Source organism: Antedon mediterranea, chromosome 1 (assembly GCF_964355755.1).
Source record: "Antedon mediterranea chromosome 1, ecAntMedi1.1, whole genome shotgun sequence".
NCBI classification, from domain to species: Eukaryota; Metazoa; Echinodermata; class Crinoidea; order Comatulida; family Antedonidae; genus Antedon; species Antedon mediterranea.
Window position 1 is genome coordinate 39,274,573 of NC_092670.1, and position 19,873 is coordinate 39,294,445.

The window sequence follows — 19,873 nt, forward strand, 5'->3', positions numbered from 1 at the left end:
TTTAAAGATTTTTTGTCCCCTAAACATGAATATTAAAATGAATAGAATCAAGCAGCAGCAATAACCAATGCACTGATTATATTTAAATAACATACGATACCATAACACTGACTCCAAAAGCAAACAAACAGCAATAAGTGGAGATTAATAGAAGATTATATTTAATAACTCAATTTGATACGGTTTCTCGAGAAAATGACTTACTTTTGTGTATTATTATTATTACGCTTGCTCTTTATTATTGTATTGAATTAAAATGTAAACCAGAAATTATTATTTGCACTTGTTAGATATTTTTAATTATTTATTATAGGCCTACTATTAGTTCCTTGGTTACAATACAGATAAATTAAAAATATATATATGTATTATTTTAAAGAAACAAAAATGGTTATGTTGTTAAATGTAGTTATCTGATTTTAATTAATACAATTATATTATAGTTCCTTGGTTATAGTACAGATTAAGATATATTTGTGTGTATGTGTGTGTATGTATATGAGTATTATTTATTATTACTATGTAAAGACAAAAAAAAAAATTAATATGTTAGTAAATGTATATCTCTGGCTAATTTGATTAATACAATTATATTTAGTTAGATTAGTTACATAATTGTGGAAAACACAGCATTTACCAAGTTAATTAATTATTTACTTTAAAAAAAAATGGAATTTATAGTTTTTAATATTGTTTGATCAAAGTTACTTTATTTAAACGTTCATATCATTTTGATACCTATTACTTTATACTTAAGTGAGTTTGTGTTATGGTGGTATTTTTTGAAATGAATAAAAAAAAATAAATAAATAAATAAATAAAAACAAAAAAATCAAAAAAACAAACAGCAATATGTTTGTAGTTTCAATAATGTTATTCACTTCCACAGAAGGAAAACAGTAATTTCAAAAGCAGTATAGGCCTACGCTATCTGATGATCATCGCAAGTTAATTTTCTCAAACATCGACTGATTGGTGATCAGCCTAGCATCGATTTTCTTGTCGCTGGTATATTACATTTTGATAACTATCTATATCAGACATTTCTATCTTCGTTTTGTATATTTCATTCTCATCTAAAAGTAATTTGCAGTTAGTCGTCTTATTATCGTGTAGTGTGACGATAGAACATTGAGAATACATGAAATACAATATTTAAGAAAGTAGGCCTAGGCTTAATTGCATTGAACAACTGAATTATATACAATAACTACAATTACTCGATTCACTAGTAGTATGTGTGAGGTGGATGATGGTGACGGTTTGGCATTTATTTTCCTGTCAAATGTAGCAAAAGAACAGTGTCCGTAGCTTTAATTGTACGCAACCTCTGCTTTTGTTTTGGCAATAATGTACAATCCATGTAATTAAAACTTATGTGAATGAAAATGTAGTGCATGCAGTAATCGCTATACATCAATAATATTTACAACCAAAATAAAGTGATGAGAAGGTAGTTAGAAAACGTCGTGTTAGAACTTTGACTCAGTAGTTGATCGTGCCGTCATTTCCGTCATGCTATGAACATAATTCTTCCGTTTAAAACGTTTTTTAAAACAATCTCGTATCTGTGGATAAAATAATAAAAATATTATCCAAAATGTCAATATAATATGAATTATTACATTAATTTAATGTCATGTCACGCCACGTAAAAAATGTTTTCTACTTCTTAACGAAACTCAACTCATCCACTTGCCTCATTCTCCAAAACACAATATATAATAAATATGAATATTCCTTGACAGCCATTCAGAAAATTGAATAGATAGTCGACAGGAATTCCAGCAGAACCAATAGCAAACGGTCCAATAAGCCACGTGGTCCCCATCAGCGGCAGCAGCATGACTGCTCCTCTGGCCGCTTTCCTAACAAAGAACAACATTAAATATCGTTATTTTTATTTATTTATTTCATAGGTATCCAACAGCGAGGACAAACTCGCCAATTAAATGATGGGATAAACTATTTTATAATTTATCGTGCTTATAAACTAAGTCTCATTTGAGGCTTATGGAGTGGAGTTGAAAAACTCACTAGTGAGTGGCACTATACAAGATTGAACCCCGGACATTGGGATTGGCACGTTAACCACAAATACCGCTTCACTTTAGGTCTATAGACCTATTCGTTTGCGAAAAAGATTGTTATTTCGTTCAGATACATCATATATACAATACATTATAGAACCAAGGAAACGTAAAATTTACTCTTCTCTGATGAAACCAATGCTCATTTTAAGGAATAATAGGCTATGAGCTACGTATATCGACAAAACTAACCTCAGCTGTTTAAATGTATTTTTCTCTTTGACAGACTTTCCAACCATTTGTCCTGATCGCTTGTAGATTGTGTTGACTACAACATACATTATACCGGTATTTATCTACGTAAAATTACATTATAATTATTAATGTCTAACATAATAAGGAACTATAACTGGTACAACTTCTGCAAGCTAGCTGCTAACTACCATAACAGCGTGTGCCATTCAGCAAGTACCTTACTAACAATAAAGCTTTATATTATAAGTTACTATAACTGGGCAAAATAAATAGAAATAGTTGATACTTCAAAGAGACACAAAGTTGACGCGCGCGCGCATACAAAAACCGTTCCACTTCACGCGCGCATCTAATTGATTGCATTCAATTAATAGTTTTAAAATGACAATAAAACAATTGTCAAAACTGTATAGACAAACTATGCTATACATTACCAACACAATAACAGTTACTGGTGCAACAAAAGTCCATATCATTCCCGTTTCTTGACTTAGCCAACATCTATACAATAAAACAGTATAAAGCTCTGTCTACACTATCAAACTTTATATGACACAAAAATGTGATGTGCCCATGCATGGACATGATGATGTCATATCACTACTATAGTTTGGTTTATCACTACCATATTTTGGCACATCACACTTTTTTGGTCAAACTAGTTTGATAGTGTAGGGAGAGCTTAAAATAGTATACAGTAGTAGTGAATGGATATATTAGTATCTTTTTTAAATGAGAACTAAATCATCTTAATGTATCATTATGTAAATCAAGCAGATGTTTGTAACGTGGGCTACTTTGATAAAGCATGAACAACCGGGAAAATCTGAACATACTTGTAAGCCTAACTTACAGGTTATCGACGTTGTAATCACCCGAAAATGCAGCAGAAGAAACAGCAACGATGAGAATAGGAATTCCGTAACACATCATCATGTAGTATAGAAGTCGGTTGTATTTGTGAGAGATTGATGTAGAAATTTTAAAATACAAGAATACTGCTTCAGCACACATCCATGTGAATACATTGAGAGAAGTAAGATGGAGAATAACGCTAATGATTCTACAAGTTGTCTATAATATTAAATATCATTGTTATTATCTACGGAAGATCTCAATAATGAATGTGATTGAAATTGGTAGTAAACCTTAAGAGACAAGTTGTCTATAAAATAAATCACTAATTGTTACTCTATTGCTATTTTTAAATTTCAAAAGGGTGTTACTATACTATTTTATCTTATCTTTTTATAAAGATGCATTGATATTAAAATGTTCGGGTGGCTTCCATGCATGCGGCTTTTGGCCTTAATGGAAGTCTCCCTGGTCCTTTTGTATATTTTTTGCTTTGTATTTTTTTCTTTCTTTTGGATCAAATAAACTGATTTGTGACTTGTGACTTGTATTATAAAATGAAATTATTACAAAAATTAGAAGCAGGTTAAAGATTTTCAATAATATTTTAAGATATAATAACAAAAAGAAAAAAAAATTCCAATGAGATAGATTCTGAAAATATTATAACATTCATCACTTTACACTTACAGCCTTTACACATTTATCTCATTTCAATTTAGAGTGGAAAGGTTTAAGCTCTGTCTACATTATCAAATAAAACCAAATTATTATACAAAGTTTGATAGTGTAGACAGAGCTTTATGCCGTTTGTACGCATGCGTTGTGTGTTTATGACGTCACTGGTGACTTACTTGGTTGCCCGTCTTATCAATTGCAAAGAGAAACAGTGATTGCATCAGTATCATATTCAGAACCAAGTTCTTGTGAATTGAAATACGCAAAGATTTCCAGAGTTCCCTTGATAAGAAAACATATATATTCTAAAAATGTTCGTAATGGTGCATTAGATGAAATACAGTAGATAAATTTTGATTATGGAATAAAATGATACTTACATATAAGAAAGGTAAATCACAAGAGAAGTGGATAGCGCTATGAGTGACAATGACACACAAATTGATGACATCTGACTCAACGTTTTACTTTCCTCTTCAGAAATCTGAAAGTAACATTTTAAGGTTGTACTATATATAAACTTTTTTATACTTGATTTTTTGCTTTCAGACCTATGGCCTACGAATGCACACAAACATTTGAAAATGTCATAAACAATTTTTTATCACTATCAATTACTATTTGGACTAGAAAATATGTAAGAGAGGTTTAACATACCTCTACATGTGTAACTTTCATAAGAACACTAAAACTAGTAAGATGTTCCGAATTACAAATCACTTGGTTCGTAGAGTTCAACGTAGCTGTTAAACCTCTGTCATTCCAAATGCTTCAATTTCCAAAAAACAAAAATAACATTATTTTGTTTTATTAACTTTTGTATGCAACGCATTGATACTTTATGGTTATACTTCGTATCTTCCACTATAAAGTGGAAATTACTTCAACTACTGTACAACATATATGAGTTTAGATACTGTAATTAAAAGTAGTTCAGAGTGAACAGATTTTTTTTAAATCATTGTACTATTAACGTTAAACAATACCTTTCTATTTCATCATAGTAAAGACATACTGGGCCAACGATTTTTTCTGTTTTGTCCGTGACGTTCTATAATAAAAGTTTCGGTGAGATTATTTTGTGTTGAAATTAAACACGAGTGCAGATTATCACAAACATTTATTAAAAATGATTTTCGTCAACCAATAGTGAATTTACATTGATTTTAATTTCTTTCTTCCATGATGGATGGATTTGTTTAAGCTCATGAAATCATTACAACGGCTTAACTGAAAATTGAATCTCCTATCTGTATGCGAAATTACCTGTGTGCCATAATTGTAGAGACACGTCGTAACTTTATTTAAACAATTTTCTCGTTAACAAATCTGTCACACATATTTTTTTTAACATAGAATAGGAACTGCTACTCAGAATATGCAGATGTCCCTTCAATCTTGAAAGCCTTTTGGGCACACGATGGTCTTGGTAACTGATCATTATAGTATGACAATGAAGAATGACTTACAAAATCATCTGATACGGTAAAATTAATATTAGCGTTAAGGCTGCTATTGTCTTCTACGTTGTATACGCTGCACGAGAATATCTTGTCACTAAACAAGCGAAATTCACCTTCCACATTATCCCTAAAAAATAGCATAATTATGATTTTTATCCTAATGTTATATTTTTAGAAAGGTAAGTAACTGAACTCATTAGTAATTTACATTAATTTATTGATTGTTTAGCCAGTGAAATCATACTTAGTGTTGAACTGTAAAAATGATTTCAACGTTTAAAATTATAACACTATTACTCACTGATCTTTAACATCTACTATCGCGTAATCGTTTGGAGTTTGTGTATTATTACTGAACCCCGCAATAATCAGCACAGTAACTGGAATTAAAATGAGCAAAACAAAGTTTATCCATTTAGTTATTAATATACAAAATTAATTAAGTGTACCCATATTCTCCACAAATTCCGGACAGACAGACATACAGAGATTTTCTTTTTAAACATTTATTTAACTTTTAAGTAAGTAAATCAAATATTTACTTATTATTACAGTTTCGAAATAAGTACTATTAAACGATCGTTTAATAGTGCGTACTATTGCACGCCAAGTGACCCACAATCGTCCAATCAAATGACAGGAATTTATTTAGGTGTTATATAATATAATATAAGTTACATTTAGATAATATATAGGATTTTACGTGTTTTCTTGTTACTAGTAAAGGACTATGTTCAAAATAGAAATGTCATTTTAAAATAACCAACCTTCTAAATCAGTTTTAATTCCAAGGGTAAATTCCACCATGCTCCCCATAAGTTGCAGGCTGTTGTGAATTGAGCTATTCTTATGAACACTCTCTTTCACTGCTAATCCAACTATATAATAAATGAAATAGTTACATAGTGTTTTAAAGTACATCAATACGTTAACAACATGCGAATAAACTATACGCTTTTATGGCGACATTGTTGATGACAAAACCGTATTAATAGTAGTAGCTGTTGTAGCCTAACTCTTTAAAAAAGTAATAGAAATTACAACTACAGTATCTACAGTTTGATATGAAAAGTTACCAAAATTGTCCTCGCTGTATGATTTCTCTTCATTTATTCCCAAGTTCGAATATTCTGTAAGAACGTTTTCTTCAAAGTTTTCGAATTCTGTTATAATGGCATTCTGTACCTATGAGATAATGTAAAAGCTGATTTCAATTAGATATTATTTTCCGTCATGTTCTTCTTAGAAACTAACTCGAACATTAAGTATAATCGCTCCTTTTATTTGCAGTTAAGCACATGACCAATAAACACTGTAACGAAGAAAAAATGGAAGAAACGAACCTTTTCTGGAGTAAAATGATTTCCGTCCAATTGCAAATTGTAGCATTAGATAAATAAAACATAATATACAAATTACGATTCTTAAGCCCTGTCTACACTATCAAGTAGTTTGACCAAAAAAAGTGTGATGTGCCCAAATATGGTAGTGATGTTCCAAAATATGGTAGTGATATGACATTATCATGTCCATATATGGGCACATCACATTTTTTTGGTACATTATTTAAAAATGTTTAAATTAATAATACAAAGCAAAATGCACTAACCTTTAACAGTAACAGTGAAAATGCAAACATTCTTATTCCTAGATGAATCTATAGCTTCAAAGGTAAATACATTTATGCCGAGGTTGACACGTGCCGGGAACGTTGCAAGTGGATCCGGTGAAATGATAACGCCGTCTCCTGAATTATCAGTTGCAGTTATAGTGTGTGAATAAAACAAGTGTTTGATTGGAAATTCCACATACAGAACACTCCCATTAGTTGGACACATGATTGTGGGCTTTTCAGAATCTGAATATGTAAAAATATTTCTAAGAAAAAAGTAATTACATTTACACACGCATGAATATCATTTGAAACCGTTTGCATGCCCGCGCTTATCCTGTTACTTGTGCTAATTAAAGTACTAGGACTGGTGCTCTCAAACAGCAGAGGAATGAGGGAAAGGATATATTGAAATATATTTTTATCTAGTGCTTAAATTATACAGCTAGGTTGTGGTTCACCAAGACGATAAATAAAATAACATTTTCACCTTTTCCTTAAAGGTTTCCAAACTACTTTAGACCTAATACAAAATAGTAATAATTAACACGGTAATAAATAATCTATAAAGAAGGAAAAATAAAATGAGAAAAAAGGAAAGTGAAAAGAAAACGAAAAAAGAAAAAGAAACGAAAAAATGAAAGAAAACGGAAAAAGAAAAAAAGGAAAGAGTCTGTTTGAATCACCATTCGAAAACCATTTTCAATATTTTCTAAAAACATACATACATTCCGAAAAAATACAAACCTTTAACTATCACCGTAAAGGTACAATTAGCAGTATTATAAGATGAATCGATCACGGTAAAAGTATATGAATGCTCTCCGATTCCAATATCTGTTGGATACATTTCATGTGGATCAGGAACAATGCGTGTCTGACCAGAATTGTCGCTTACTATAATCAGCTTAATATAATCAGTAGAAGCTGTTGCCAAACTAACGTTAGTTTTCACCGTTTCACTATGTGGACATAAAATCAAAGGGCTTTCATTATCTGAAATGAAAACATAAATACTGTCGTTTATGAATATTATTCGAATTATCTGGGGTTAACAAAAATAGGGATACAGAAAACTAGTATCACAAGTAAGCATACAGTTACTAACATTCAACCGTCACTGTAAATGTACAGTTTCCAGTATTGTGAGACGAATCTGTAGCAGTAAATGTAAATGAGTTCTCTCCAATTCCAATAACGGTTGGAAATGCTTCATATGGATCAGGAGAGATGCGAACCTCCTCTCTAGAATTATCGCTTGCCTTGATCGAGCTGGTAAAACCCACAGACACGGTGGCTAATCCAGTGTCAGTATTCTTATAAGCATCAAGCGGGCATGATACCAAAGGCTTTTCGTCGTCTAAAAAGGTTAACAATTTACAAATTCGATATCAGGAGATTTTTATTCTTTTCTAGGAGTATTAAAAGTAAGCACACAACTAACCTTTAACTGTCACCGTAAACGTACAGTTTCCAGTATTGTTAGACGAATCTGTAGCAGTGAATGTAAATACATGCTGTCCAATTCCGACATCAGCTGGATATACTTCATATGGATCAGGATAGATGTGTAGATCCTCACCAGAATTATCACTTACGCTGATCAATTCACGGTAATCAACAAAAGCTGTAGCCAAGTTTTCTTCAGTATTCTCATAAGTATCATTTGGACATGACAATACAGGGTTTTGGTTATCTATGAAATGAATATTGCACATTATAATTTTAAAAATATCATCTGGCTATATGTTGGGGAACTTGTTGGTTACATTTAATGTATAAACCACAACATAAACAATAAAGAGAAGTATAGCTACTAACCTTTAACTGTCACCGTAAACGTACAGTTTCCAGTATTGTTAGACGAATCTGTAGCAATGAATGTAAATACATTCTTTCCAATTACGACATCAGCTGGATATACTTTATATGGATCAGGATAGATGTGTAGATCCTCACCAGAGTTATCACTTACGCTGATCAATTCACGGTAATCAACAAAAGCTGTAGCCAAGTGTGCTTCAGTATTCTCATTCATATTATTTGGACATGACACTACAGGTTTCTGGTTATCTATGAAATGAAAAACACACAATAGTGTTAATTTTGTTTGATTTAAATTTATAATCTGTCCAAATGTTTTGGTGGATTGTCTTGTTTCCTACATACTGTACAACCCAGATAATCGTGGTTTTACTTGATGAAACATTAGCAATAAAAGTACGGCCACTAACCTTCAACCATCACTGTAAATGTACAGTTACCAGTGTTGTCTGTTGAGTCTGTAGCAGTAAAAACAAATGAATGCTTTCCTATTCCGACATCAGCTGGATATGTTTCATTTGGATCAGGATAGATGTATAGATCCTCACCAGAATTATCACTTACACTGATCAATTCACGGTAATCAACAAAAGCTGTAGCCAAGTTTTCTTCAGTAATCTCATTCATATCATTTGGACATGACACTACAGGGTTTTGGTTATCTATGAAATGAATATTGCACATTATAATTTTAAAAATATCATCTGGCTATATGTTGGAAAACTTTTTGGTTACATTGAATGTATAAACTACAACATGAACAATAAAGAGAAGTATAGCTACTAACCTTTAACTGTCACAGTAAACGTACAGTTTCCAGTATTGTTAGACGAATCTGTAGCAGTGAATGTAAATACATTCTTTCCAATTCCTACATCAGCTGGATATACTTCATATGGATCAGGATAGATGTGTAGATCCTCACCAGAGTTATCACTTACGCTGATCAATTCACGGTAATCAACATAAGCTATAGCCAAGTGTGCTTCAGTATTCTCATAAGTATCATTTGGACATAACACTACAGGGTTTTGGTTATCTATGAAATAAATATTGCACATTATAATTTTGAAAAAATTATCTGGCTATATTTTTTGGGGATATTTTTGGTTACATTTAATGTATAAAATACAACATGAACAATAAAGAGAAGTATAGCTACTAACCTTTAACTGTCACAGTAAACGTACAGTTTCCAGTATTGTTAGACGAATCTGTAGCAGTGAATGTAAATACATTCTTTCCAATTCCGACATCAGCTGGATATACTTCATATCGATCAGGATAGATGTGTAGATCTTCACCAGAGTTATCACTTACGCTGATCAACTCAATGTAATCAACAAAAGCTATAGCCAAGTCTGATTCAGTATTCACACTCATGTTATTTGGACATGACACTACAGGGTTTTGGTTATCTATGAAATGAATATTGCACATTATAATTTTGAAAATATCATCTGGCTATATTTTTGGGGGATATTTTTGGTTACATTGAATGTATAAAATACAACATGAACAATAAAGAGAAGTATAGCAACTAACCTTTAACTGTCACAGTAAACGTACAGTTTCCAGTATTGTTAGACAAATCTGTAGCAGTGAATGTAAATACATTCTTTCCAATTCCTACATCAGCTGGATATACTTCATATGGATCAGGATAGATGTGTAGAACCTCACCAGAGTTATCACTTACGCTGATCAATTCACGGTAATCAACAAAAGCTGTAGCCAAGTGTGCTTCAGTATTCTCATTCATATTATTTGGACATGACACTACAGGTTTCTGGTTATCTATGAAATGAAAAACACACAATAGTGTTAATTTTGTTTGATTTAAATTTATAATCTGTCCAAATGTTTTGGTGGATTGTCTTGTTTCCTACATACTGTACAACCCAGATAATCGTGGTTTTACTTGATGAAACATTAGCAATAAAAGTACGGCCACTAACCTTCAACCATCACTGTAAATGTACAGTTACCAGTGTTGTCTGTTGAGTCTGTAGCAGTAAAAACAAATGAATGCTTTCCTATTCCGACATCAGCTGGATATGTTTCATTTGGATCAGGATAGATGTATAGATCCTCACCAGAATTATCACTTACACTGATCAATTCACGGTAATCAACAAAAGCTGTAGCCAAGTTTTCTTCAGTAATCTCATTCATATCATTTGGACATGACACTACAGGGTTTTGGTTATCTATGAAATGAATATTGCACATTATAATTTTAAAAATATCATCTGGCTATATGTTGGAAAACTTTTTGGTTACATTGAATGTATAAACTACAACATGAACAATAAAGAGAAGTATAGCTACTAACCTTTAACTGTCACAGTAAACGTACAGTTTCCAGTATTGTTAGACGAATCTGTAGCAGTGAATGTAAATACATTCTTTCCAATTCCTACATCAGCTGGATATACTTCATATGGATCAGGATAGATGTGTAGATCCTCACCAGAGTTATCACTTACGCTGATCAATTCACGGTAATCAACATAAGCTATAGCCAAGTGTGCTTCAGTATTCTCATAAGTATCATTTGGACATAACACTACAGGGTTTTGGTTATCTATGAAATAAATATTGCACATTATAATTTTGAAAAAATTATCTGGCTATATTTTTTGGGGATATTTTTGGTTACATTTAATGTATAAAATACAACATGAACAATAAAGAGAAGTATAGCTACTAACCTTTAACTGTCACAGTAAACGTACAGTTTCCAGTATTGTTAGACGAATCTGTAGCAGTGAATGTAAATACATTCTTTCCAATTCCGACATCAGCTGGATATACTTCATATCGATCAGGATAGATGTGTAGATCTTCACCAGAGTTATCACTTACGCTGATCAACTCAATGTAATCAACAAAAGCTATAGCCAAGTCTGATTCAGTATTCACACTCATGTTATTTGGACATGACACTACAGGGTTTTGGTTATCTATGAAATGAATATTGCACATTATAATTTTGAAAATATCATCTGGCTATATTTTTGGGGGATATTTTTGGTTACATTGAATGTATAAAATACAACATGAACAATAAAGAGAAGTATAGCAACTAACCTTTAACTGTCACAGTAAACGTACAGTTTCCAGTATTGTTAGACAAATCTGTAGCAGTGAATGTAAATACATTCTTTCCAATTCCTACATCAGCTGGATATACTTCATATGGATCAGGATAGATGTGTAGAACCTCACCAGAGTTATCACTTACGCTGATCAATTCACGGTAATCAACAAAAGCTGTAGCCAAGTTTGCTTCAGTATTCTCATTCTTATCATTTGGACATGACACTACAGGGTTTTGGTTATCTAAGAATAATGTTAATTTTTTTTAAATTTATAATCTGTCCAAATGTTTTGGTGGATTGTCTTGTTTCCTACATACTGTACAACCCAGATAATCGTGGTTTTACTTGATGAAACATTAGCAATAAAAGTACGGCCACTAACCTTCAACCATTAGAGTAAATGTACAATTACCAGTGTTCTCTGATGAATCTGTAGCAGAAAAAGTAAATGAATGCTTTCCAATTCCGACATCAGCTGGATATACTTCATATGGATCAGGATAGATGTGTAGATCCTCACCAGAGTTATCACTTACGCTGATCAATTCACGGTAATCAACACAAGCTATAGCCAAGTGTGCTTCAGTATTCTCATAGGTATCATTTGGACATACCACTACAGGGTTTTGGTTATCTTGAAATAAAATATTGAACATTTAAATTTTTTAAATATCATACGGCTATATGAATATTTTTGGTTACTGTACATTGAATGTACAAAATACAACATTAACGTTAATAACTATAAAAAAACACTATTCTCATTCGTATTATTCGGACATGACACTACCGGGTTTTGGTTATCTATGAATAATGTTCATTTTGTTTGATTTAAATGTATAATCTGTCCAAATATTTTGGTGGATTTTCTTGTTTCCTACATACTGTAGAAATCAGATAATGGCGATAATGGTGGTTTTACTTGATGAAACATTAGCAATAAAAGTACAGTCACTAACCTTTAACCATCACTGTAAATGTACAGTTACCAGTGTTCGCTGATGAATCTGTAGCAGTAAAAACAAATGAATGCTGTCCAATTCCGACATCAGCTGGATATATTTCATATGGATCAGGATAGATGTGTAGATCCTCACCCGAATTATCACTTACGCTGATCAATTCACGGTAATCAACAAAAGTTGTAGCCAAGTTTGCTTCAGTATTCTCATTCATATTATTTGGACATGACACTACAGGATTTTGGTTATCTATGAAATGAAAAACACACAATAGTGTTAATTTTGTTTGATTTAAATTTATAATCTGTCCAAATGTTTTGGTGGATTGTCTTGTTTCCTACATACTGTACAACCCAGATAATCGTGGTTTTACTTGATGAAACATTAGCAATAAAAGTACGGCCACTAACCTTTAACCATCACTGTAAATGTACAGTTACCAGTGTTGTCTGATGAGTCTGTAGCAGTAAAAACAAATGAATGCTTTCCTATTCCGACATCAGCTGGATATGTTTTATGTGGATCAGGATAGATGTGTAGATCCTCACCAGAGTTATCACTTACGCTGATCAATTCACGGTAATCAACAAAAGCTGTAGCCAAGTTTTCTTCAGTATTCTCATTCATATCATTTGGACATGACACTACAGGGTTTTGGTTATCTATGAAATGAATATTGCACATTATAATTTTAAAAATATCATCTGGCTATATGTTGGAAAACTTTTTGGTTACATTGAATGTATAAACTACAACATAAACAATAAAGAGAAGTATAGTTACTAACCTTCAACTGTCACCATAAACGTACAGTTTCCAGTATTGTTAGACGAATCTATAGCAGTGAATGTAAATATATGCTGTCCAATTCCGACATCAGCTGGATATATTTCATATGGATCAGGATAGATGTGTAGATCCTCACCAGAGTTATCACTTACGCTGATCAAATCATGATAATCAACAAAAGCTATAGCCAAGTCTGCTTCAGTATTCTCATAGGTATCATTTGGACATAACACTACAGGGTTTTGGTTATCTTGAAATAAAATATTGAACATTTAAATTTTTAAAATATCATACGGCTATATGAATATTTTTGGTTACTGTACATTGAATGTACAAATTACAACATGAACGTTAAAAACTACACTGTAAAAATAGTGTTTAGATCTTAAACATGTATTTTGTACCCACTTTTTCCACACATTTAGCCTTAAACATGTTTAGATGTGAAACATGTTTAGGTTCTAAACACATTCTAAACATGTAGTCTGTATCCAACTCTACACATCAGTGACGTATTGATTGTTAAACATGTGGCGCAATATGAAGACAAGTTTAGGTTTTAAACGTGTTTAATTTGCCATGTGTGGAGCTCATGTGTGGAGCTTTTTTCCGCCACAGTAAAATCGTATGCACGCAACTCTAAACACATACCTAAACATTTTGACTGCTAAACATGTGGAGTAATTGAACATAATATTGACATTAGTCAAGTGGAGGAAAACAACATGTAGCTATAAACACGTTTAGCTTTTAAACACGCTAAACATGTAACTCGTGTCTAAAAGCTAAACGTGTGGAAAAAGTGGGTACAAAATAGGTGTTTAAGATCTAAACACTATTTTTACAGTGTATAAAAAAAAACAGTATTCTCATTCGTATTATTCGGACATAACACTACAGGTTTTTCATAGTCTGAAAATTAGTAGGCAATAATGTCAATTTGACTTTATCAAAAAACATCGTCTGTTCAAATGATTTAAAATGACCGAATGTTATATAGCCACAGGAGACAAAGCCTAGAAATAACTTATAGTATATTCTACTTTTAAAGTAACTTACAAAGTAACACATACTGTACCTATAACTGTTATTGTAAATTTACATTCTGCAGTGTTTCCAGACAAATCTGTAGCCTTAAATCCAAACAATACTGTTCCAATTCCAAAATTACTAGGAAATACATGATAAGGACAAGGAGATATGTTGACAAGGCCTATATTGTCCACAGCTGAAATCGACTGTGAATAGTCAAATTTTTTCGTAGATAAACCAATGTTAGTTGTTCCATACGTGTCGAGAGGACACGTCAATGTTGGTGGTTCTAAATCTGGAAATTAACAAGGTTACCTTAGACAGCCGCTCATAGAAAAGCTAACATTTTTATTTGTATTGGTTATTTCTTTGTTTACCGACTATTTGTTCGGAATAAATTAAAAGTAAACATGCGCATGCTATTGAACCGGAAGATAAGCCTCTTTTTGTATGTTTGCAAAATTTTGCCAAAATAAAGTGAATGTTAGAAAAGAAAATCTTCAATCGTAACTTGAATTGAAGTAAATTATTACTTAAAATAATTTATACTGACCTCTCTCATAATAGTCGTAACGATGATAATCTGTGGTTAATCCGCCTGTGACCATAGATATATTGTGATCACTTAAATCACATTCTCTATTGTTGTACTTATAATAATCAAACGACAGACAATAAAACTCAGTAGTGTGAACACATTGTTCAGCACATACATCTGTTGGTACTGGCAACAGTTTCCTGGTATTGTACCCTAGTAATGCTGCGTCTTCATACTTCTTAAAATTCGAATCAAGGTAACCTAAATAAAAAGTGAGAGTGACTCCTCCTTAACTATGCGTACGGTCCCCTCTTTAACTATGCGTACGGTATGATGTCTATCGATAATAAACAGCCTGTGTGTCAAGTAGACCCATCATAATGCCTAATATAAAATCACACTTAAAAAAAAAAACATCGATGAGGTTCGTGATCTACGTCTATATGTGGCAGCAGACATACGACGTAAGTATGTGTATTTGTTGAACCATAACGTATTCTACTTTCAGATTTTGTTAACAATGTACAGTATATCAAATAAAGTCTTAATTTAACAAATTCAAATTAGTTGAGAAGCACTGTATAAATTTATAGAAACAGTGTTTATTTTGTATTTTTTTTAGTGACATTTATGTACAAGGTTAGTAAAACAAAAACACAAATTGATCGCATTCTTAAAACAGTTTATGCACGTACGCCGCGCACGCACGTGGCAAACTTAGTTGTGACACACTGTCATTAATCGTATTTTGCTTATGCTGTGATTATAAAAAAAAAACTCGAAGGTATTACTCACTTACAACCGTGATTGTAAAAGAACAACTAGCAACGTTCTGAAACGAATCCATTGCCATGAATTCAAATACATGTACACCAATAGTGATATCATTTGGAAATGTACTTGGATCTGGATATATTGTAACAGATTCTTTGGAGTTATCCGTTGCTTCAATTAAACCCGGATCAACATACGCCATATCAGTCACATAGTCTGCAGCATATGCCTGGTCACATGGGCAAACCAAGTTAGGAGCTTCAAGATCTAGAAAACACTTGGCAAAGGTTAGTAAAAACAAAAACACAAAAGTAACGCATTACAATTTTGTATTGTACTGCATTGTATTGTGTATTGTGTGACCAACCGATTTGTGATGCCGCTGTCGTTTATCTAATTTTGCTTCAATTATTTGTTTTTGTGGTAACTTAGAGGATGTACTCTACTTAACTGTGATTTACATTAATTTTACATATTTGTTGATATTTCATATCTCCACGTGGCTAATCGAATACGGCTTTACCACGTTAAAAATTGGTTCTCGTCAGACCACTAATGTTAAGCAACATTGAACCTGATTAGAGCTTGGGTGGGAGACCATCTGGGAATATCGGGTGCTGTATATAGAGCTGGGGTCCCAGACATTTGAAATCAGCACTGGTGACTCTTATGGCAGCCCCTGCATCTAGTATCTGCCTCAGACGTACATCTTTTCCTCTGGTCAAGCTGGACGAAACCCTTGATCAAAGTTAGGAGCAATCAAGATGCTTTAAACAGTCCTGGCTTAGTTTCATCCATCATTAATTCAGATGAATGTAAAACTAATTGACATTGTTGTTTATGACAGACGTCGGCCATAAACAAAAACAAACAAACATGACTAATCATGTTGCGAACAGTACCAATGTTTATTAAAGGCATAATATATATACATAATATTCCCCATAATATTTTATAACAATAAGTTGTATTTCTTACCTTGGACCGTGATTGTGAATGAGCATCGCTCAACCTCAACTCCGTCAGCATTTTGAGCAACAAATTGAAAATATGTTTCTCCAATAACTACATCAGTTGGAAATATATCGGATGGATCAGGATGTATCGTAAAACGATCAGAATTGACACTGATAGAATAGCGATAATCAATAGTTCTTGTAGACGATCTTCTGTCAGTATTTACTGTAGCATCATCAGGGCAAATTATGTGTTGGTTAACTGTAATGGAGTTAGTATTCGAACGTTGAGCTAACGAAATATCATGAAGGTATCAGTATAATAAAATAAAAAGACACGAAAGAACAAAGGTACAAATTTCCCACACCTGTGCGTAATTACACACGATTCTGATACGGAATTTGACGCCCAGAAACTGATAAATATGTCAGAGAATTTTCACTCTTCCTACGTTATGTCAACGCTTTTTGGAAGATCAGCCTTTTTTGATGATATTTGAACTAGATTGATGTCGTTTTGTTTTTAACAAGCACGAATGTGCAATACTCGGGGTACAGCGAAAGAAGCTGTATACAGACGTATACAGTTAGAATGTAAAGAAAATAGGTTTCGCCAGGGCTCGAACCGGGACCTTCTGCGTGTTAAGCAGACTTGACAACCACTACACTACGAAACCTCTTACATTAAAAATGTGGGTTACAGAAAGTTTTTTAATCCATTTAAATTACAAATAAATGGTAATAAGCACAAAGCAAAATAAACATGTGTAAAAGTGATAATTACCGATTACACAAAATAAGTATTTTAAAAAAGAATAAAAATAAGATATACTCTGTATAATTATCATATTGCGTATACAGTACTTTTCACCATAAATTAAAAAAAAAAAGGTTTCGTCCGGGCTCGAACCAGGTACCTTCTGCGTGTTAAGCAAACGTGATAACCACTACGCCAAGAATCCGCATATAACCATATAACTACATAACGCTGTGGTGTGTGTCACACATTGTGGCTTCTTAATTAAACAAATTAATTAACAAAAAATTAAAAATCCGGCTCTATAGCTTTGAGGACATGTCCCTGTAGTATGTTCATGCCAAATCCCAGCTCAATACTATAACGAATAAGGGAGGAGTAGTACTTTAAAAATCGCACTTTTTACTCAATAGTGTCCAGATGGAGGAAGAGAAGGAGAAAATGAGTAAGTACTAGACTCGGGTACCCCGAGTAAAAATTGAGATATATTATTTAGGATTAGGTTCATTTAACATTGACAGCCGTGTGTTATTGTCGTTGGGACAGTGCGGTTTATTGTCGCTAGCCGAAAATAATAACAAAATCATTATACCTACTGAACTAATTTAAAGAGACTGTTATGCAATTACTACACAATCGTAGATGATAGGATACAAAAGTTGAAACTGCACAAAGGCCCGTTAAAATAATGGTGAATAAACAGATTGACCCAAACTTCCATCATATTGGCATAATGTTGAACAAAAGTTCGACTTACTTAGTGTGTCATAATGTACCTTTAAAACTACTAAAAGTATAAGGAAGTTGAAATAAAAATAATTAAAAGTTACCAGTGGCATCATAGTATTGGAACATAGTAGATGCAGATATGAATACAAATGGTATTAGTTGAAACATTATAATTCCAGCAATGATTTTTTATACTAGCAAACAATGCAGCCAGCAGCAGGCAGTATAATGACCTTTGACCTCGTGCATACGGCTTCCAACGTTAACTTCCGCTACACCAGTCTAAGTCAGATCACTTTTTCAAACATATACATATATTATTAAGTATTTTGTCGTCTTTTCATTCGATCTCAGTCGTGAACAACAAATAATTATCAGCAAAATTCAAAATTTGTTACGGTATCCTACCAGTCCAAGAGGACTGATGCATCCACCTGCATCCACCTGCATGCATATATATGGAAATACACGAGAAGAGTGATGCATCCACCTGCATATGGAAATACACGAGAAGAGTGCCAGTTTGTGAACTCCCACATGTTCTCATCTTTTATCATTTTAAATTGTGTTCTGTATTGACTTAAAATATCACAATGAGTCAATAAGAACTATATAATTACGACATGTTGTTCATCAAGGTTATTTAATTAAGAGGAAATATCTTTCAATATTATTAAATTATTAGAACAGTCTTTTTTACGTGAATTATTCGTCTTTCAACTTTTGTTATTTATACTTACAATGATTTCAAGAAAACAAAGAATATAATATAATAGTGAATACATATTAAATCATATATAAAACATCGTCAGCAAAGTCAGTCAAGGTCAGTCAATTAGAAACAAAATTAATTTACTCTGTTCAATATTATTAAATTATAGGAAGATTCTGTTTTCATTTATTTTGAATTATTTATATTTGTATACATTATACTCTTTTCTTTAATTACAACAAAGAATTTTATCTAAAAATGGAAAATTAAATTGAAATTAGTTCTGACTTATCAGAGTCAAACACAAATATGTCAAGTATTATTGAATTGTTGTAAGTCTGTTTTCATTTAGATGTCTATACTGTTTTAGTTTGGTTTTTCTATAAATATTGGCATACTAAAACAACAAAAAATCTATCAAAATTTATCATATATAATGTATTATTATTTAAACACGAAATTAGTTTAGATTAAATAAACTGACTTTAAACATATTATTGAAACAGTCAAATGTTTTTTTTATACGGGTTAAATTAGTTTACTTTGTTTTAAAACAAATAATATTTCACGATCAACAGATTCAATTGTCTGAATTTAATGAAATTAGATATATTAAATTATTTTGTCTGTTGTTTTTTTATATAATATAATTTAATTTCTACACTTTAGGGGGCTAGAGAGTTACTCGATAGTGACTCTGATAATCCCGTCTACCTCCTAAAGTGGAGGCCTACTTTGTGACCCTTTAATCTTTTATTATTTGATAAAAAGATAAAATGAAAGTGTACTTACTTTCTGATAAT

The 19,873-nt window shown here is 32.2% G+C and overlaps 2 protein-coding genes across 2 annotated transcripts; both read right to left on the reverse strand.

The window, feature by feature from the left end:
* Window positions 1-772: 772 nt before the first annotated feature.
* On the reverse strand, window positions 773-3,278 carry LOC140039541 (adhesion G-protein coupled receptor D1-like). The gene is made up of 5 exons (XM_072085157.1): window positions 3,139-3,278; window positions 2,720-2,786; window positions 2,283-2,386; window positions 1,700-1,868; window positions 773-1,568 (listed from the first exon to the last, which is right to left on the reverse strand). Exons 1-5 carry the CDS (start codon window positions 3,219-3,221, stop codon window positions 1,473-1,475), a joined length of 519 nt encoding a protein of 172 aa, XP_071941258.1. The 5' UTR covers window positions 3,222-3,278; the 3' UTR covers window positions 773-1,472.
* Window positions 3,279-9,499: 6,221 nt separating this feature from the next.
* On the reverse strand, window positions 9,500-18,915 carry LOC140044965 (hyalin-like). Its single transcript, XM_072089691.1, has 16 exons — window positions 18,767-18,915; window positions 16,895-17,043; window positions 15,938-16,183; window positions 15,158-15,403; window positions 14,651-14,899; window positions 13,571-13,822; window positions 13,194-13,445; window positions 12,781-13,032; window positions 12,204-12,455; window positions 11,811-12,062; window positions 11,432-11,683; window positions 11,053-11,304; window positions 10,676-10,927; window positions 10,263-10,514; window positions 9,884-10,135; window positions 9,500-9,756 (listed from the first exon to the last, which is right to left on the reverse strand). The coding sequence occupies exons 1-16, from the start codon at window positions 18,913-18,915 to the stop codon at window positions 9,500-9,502; spliced, it is 3,816 nt and encodes a 1,271-aa protein (XP_071945792.1).
* Window positions 18,916-19,873: the final 958 nt, after the last annotated feature.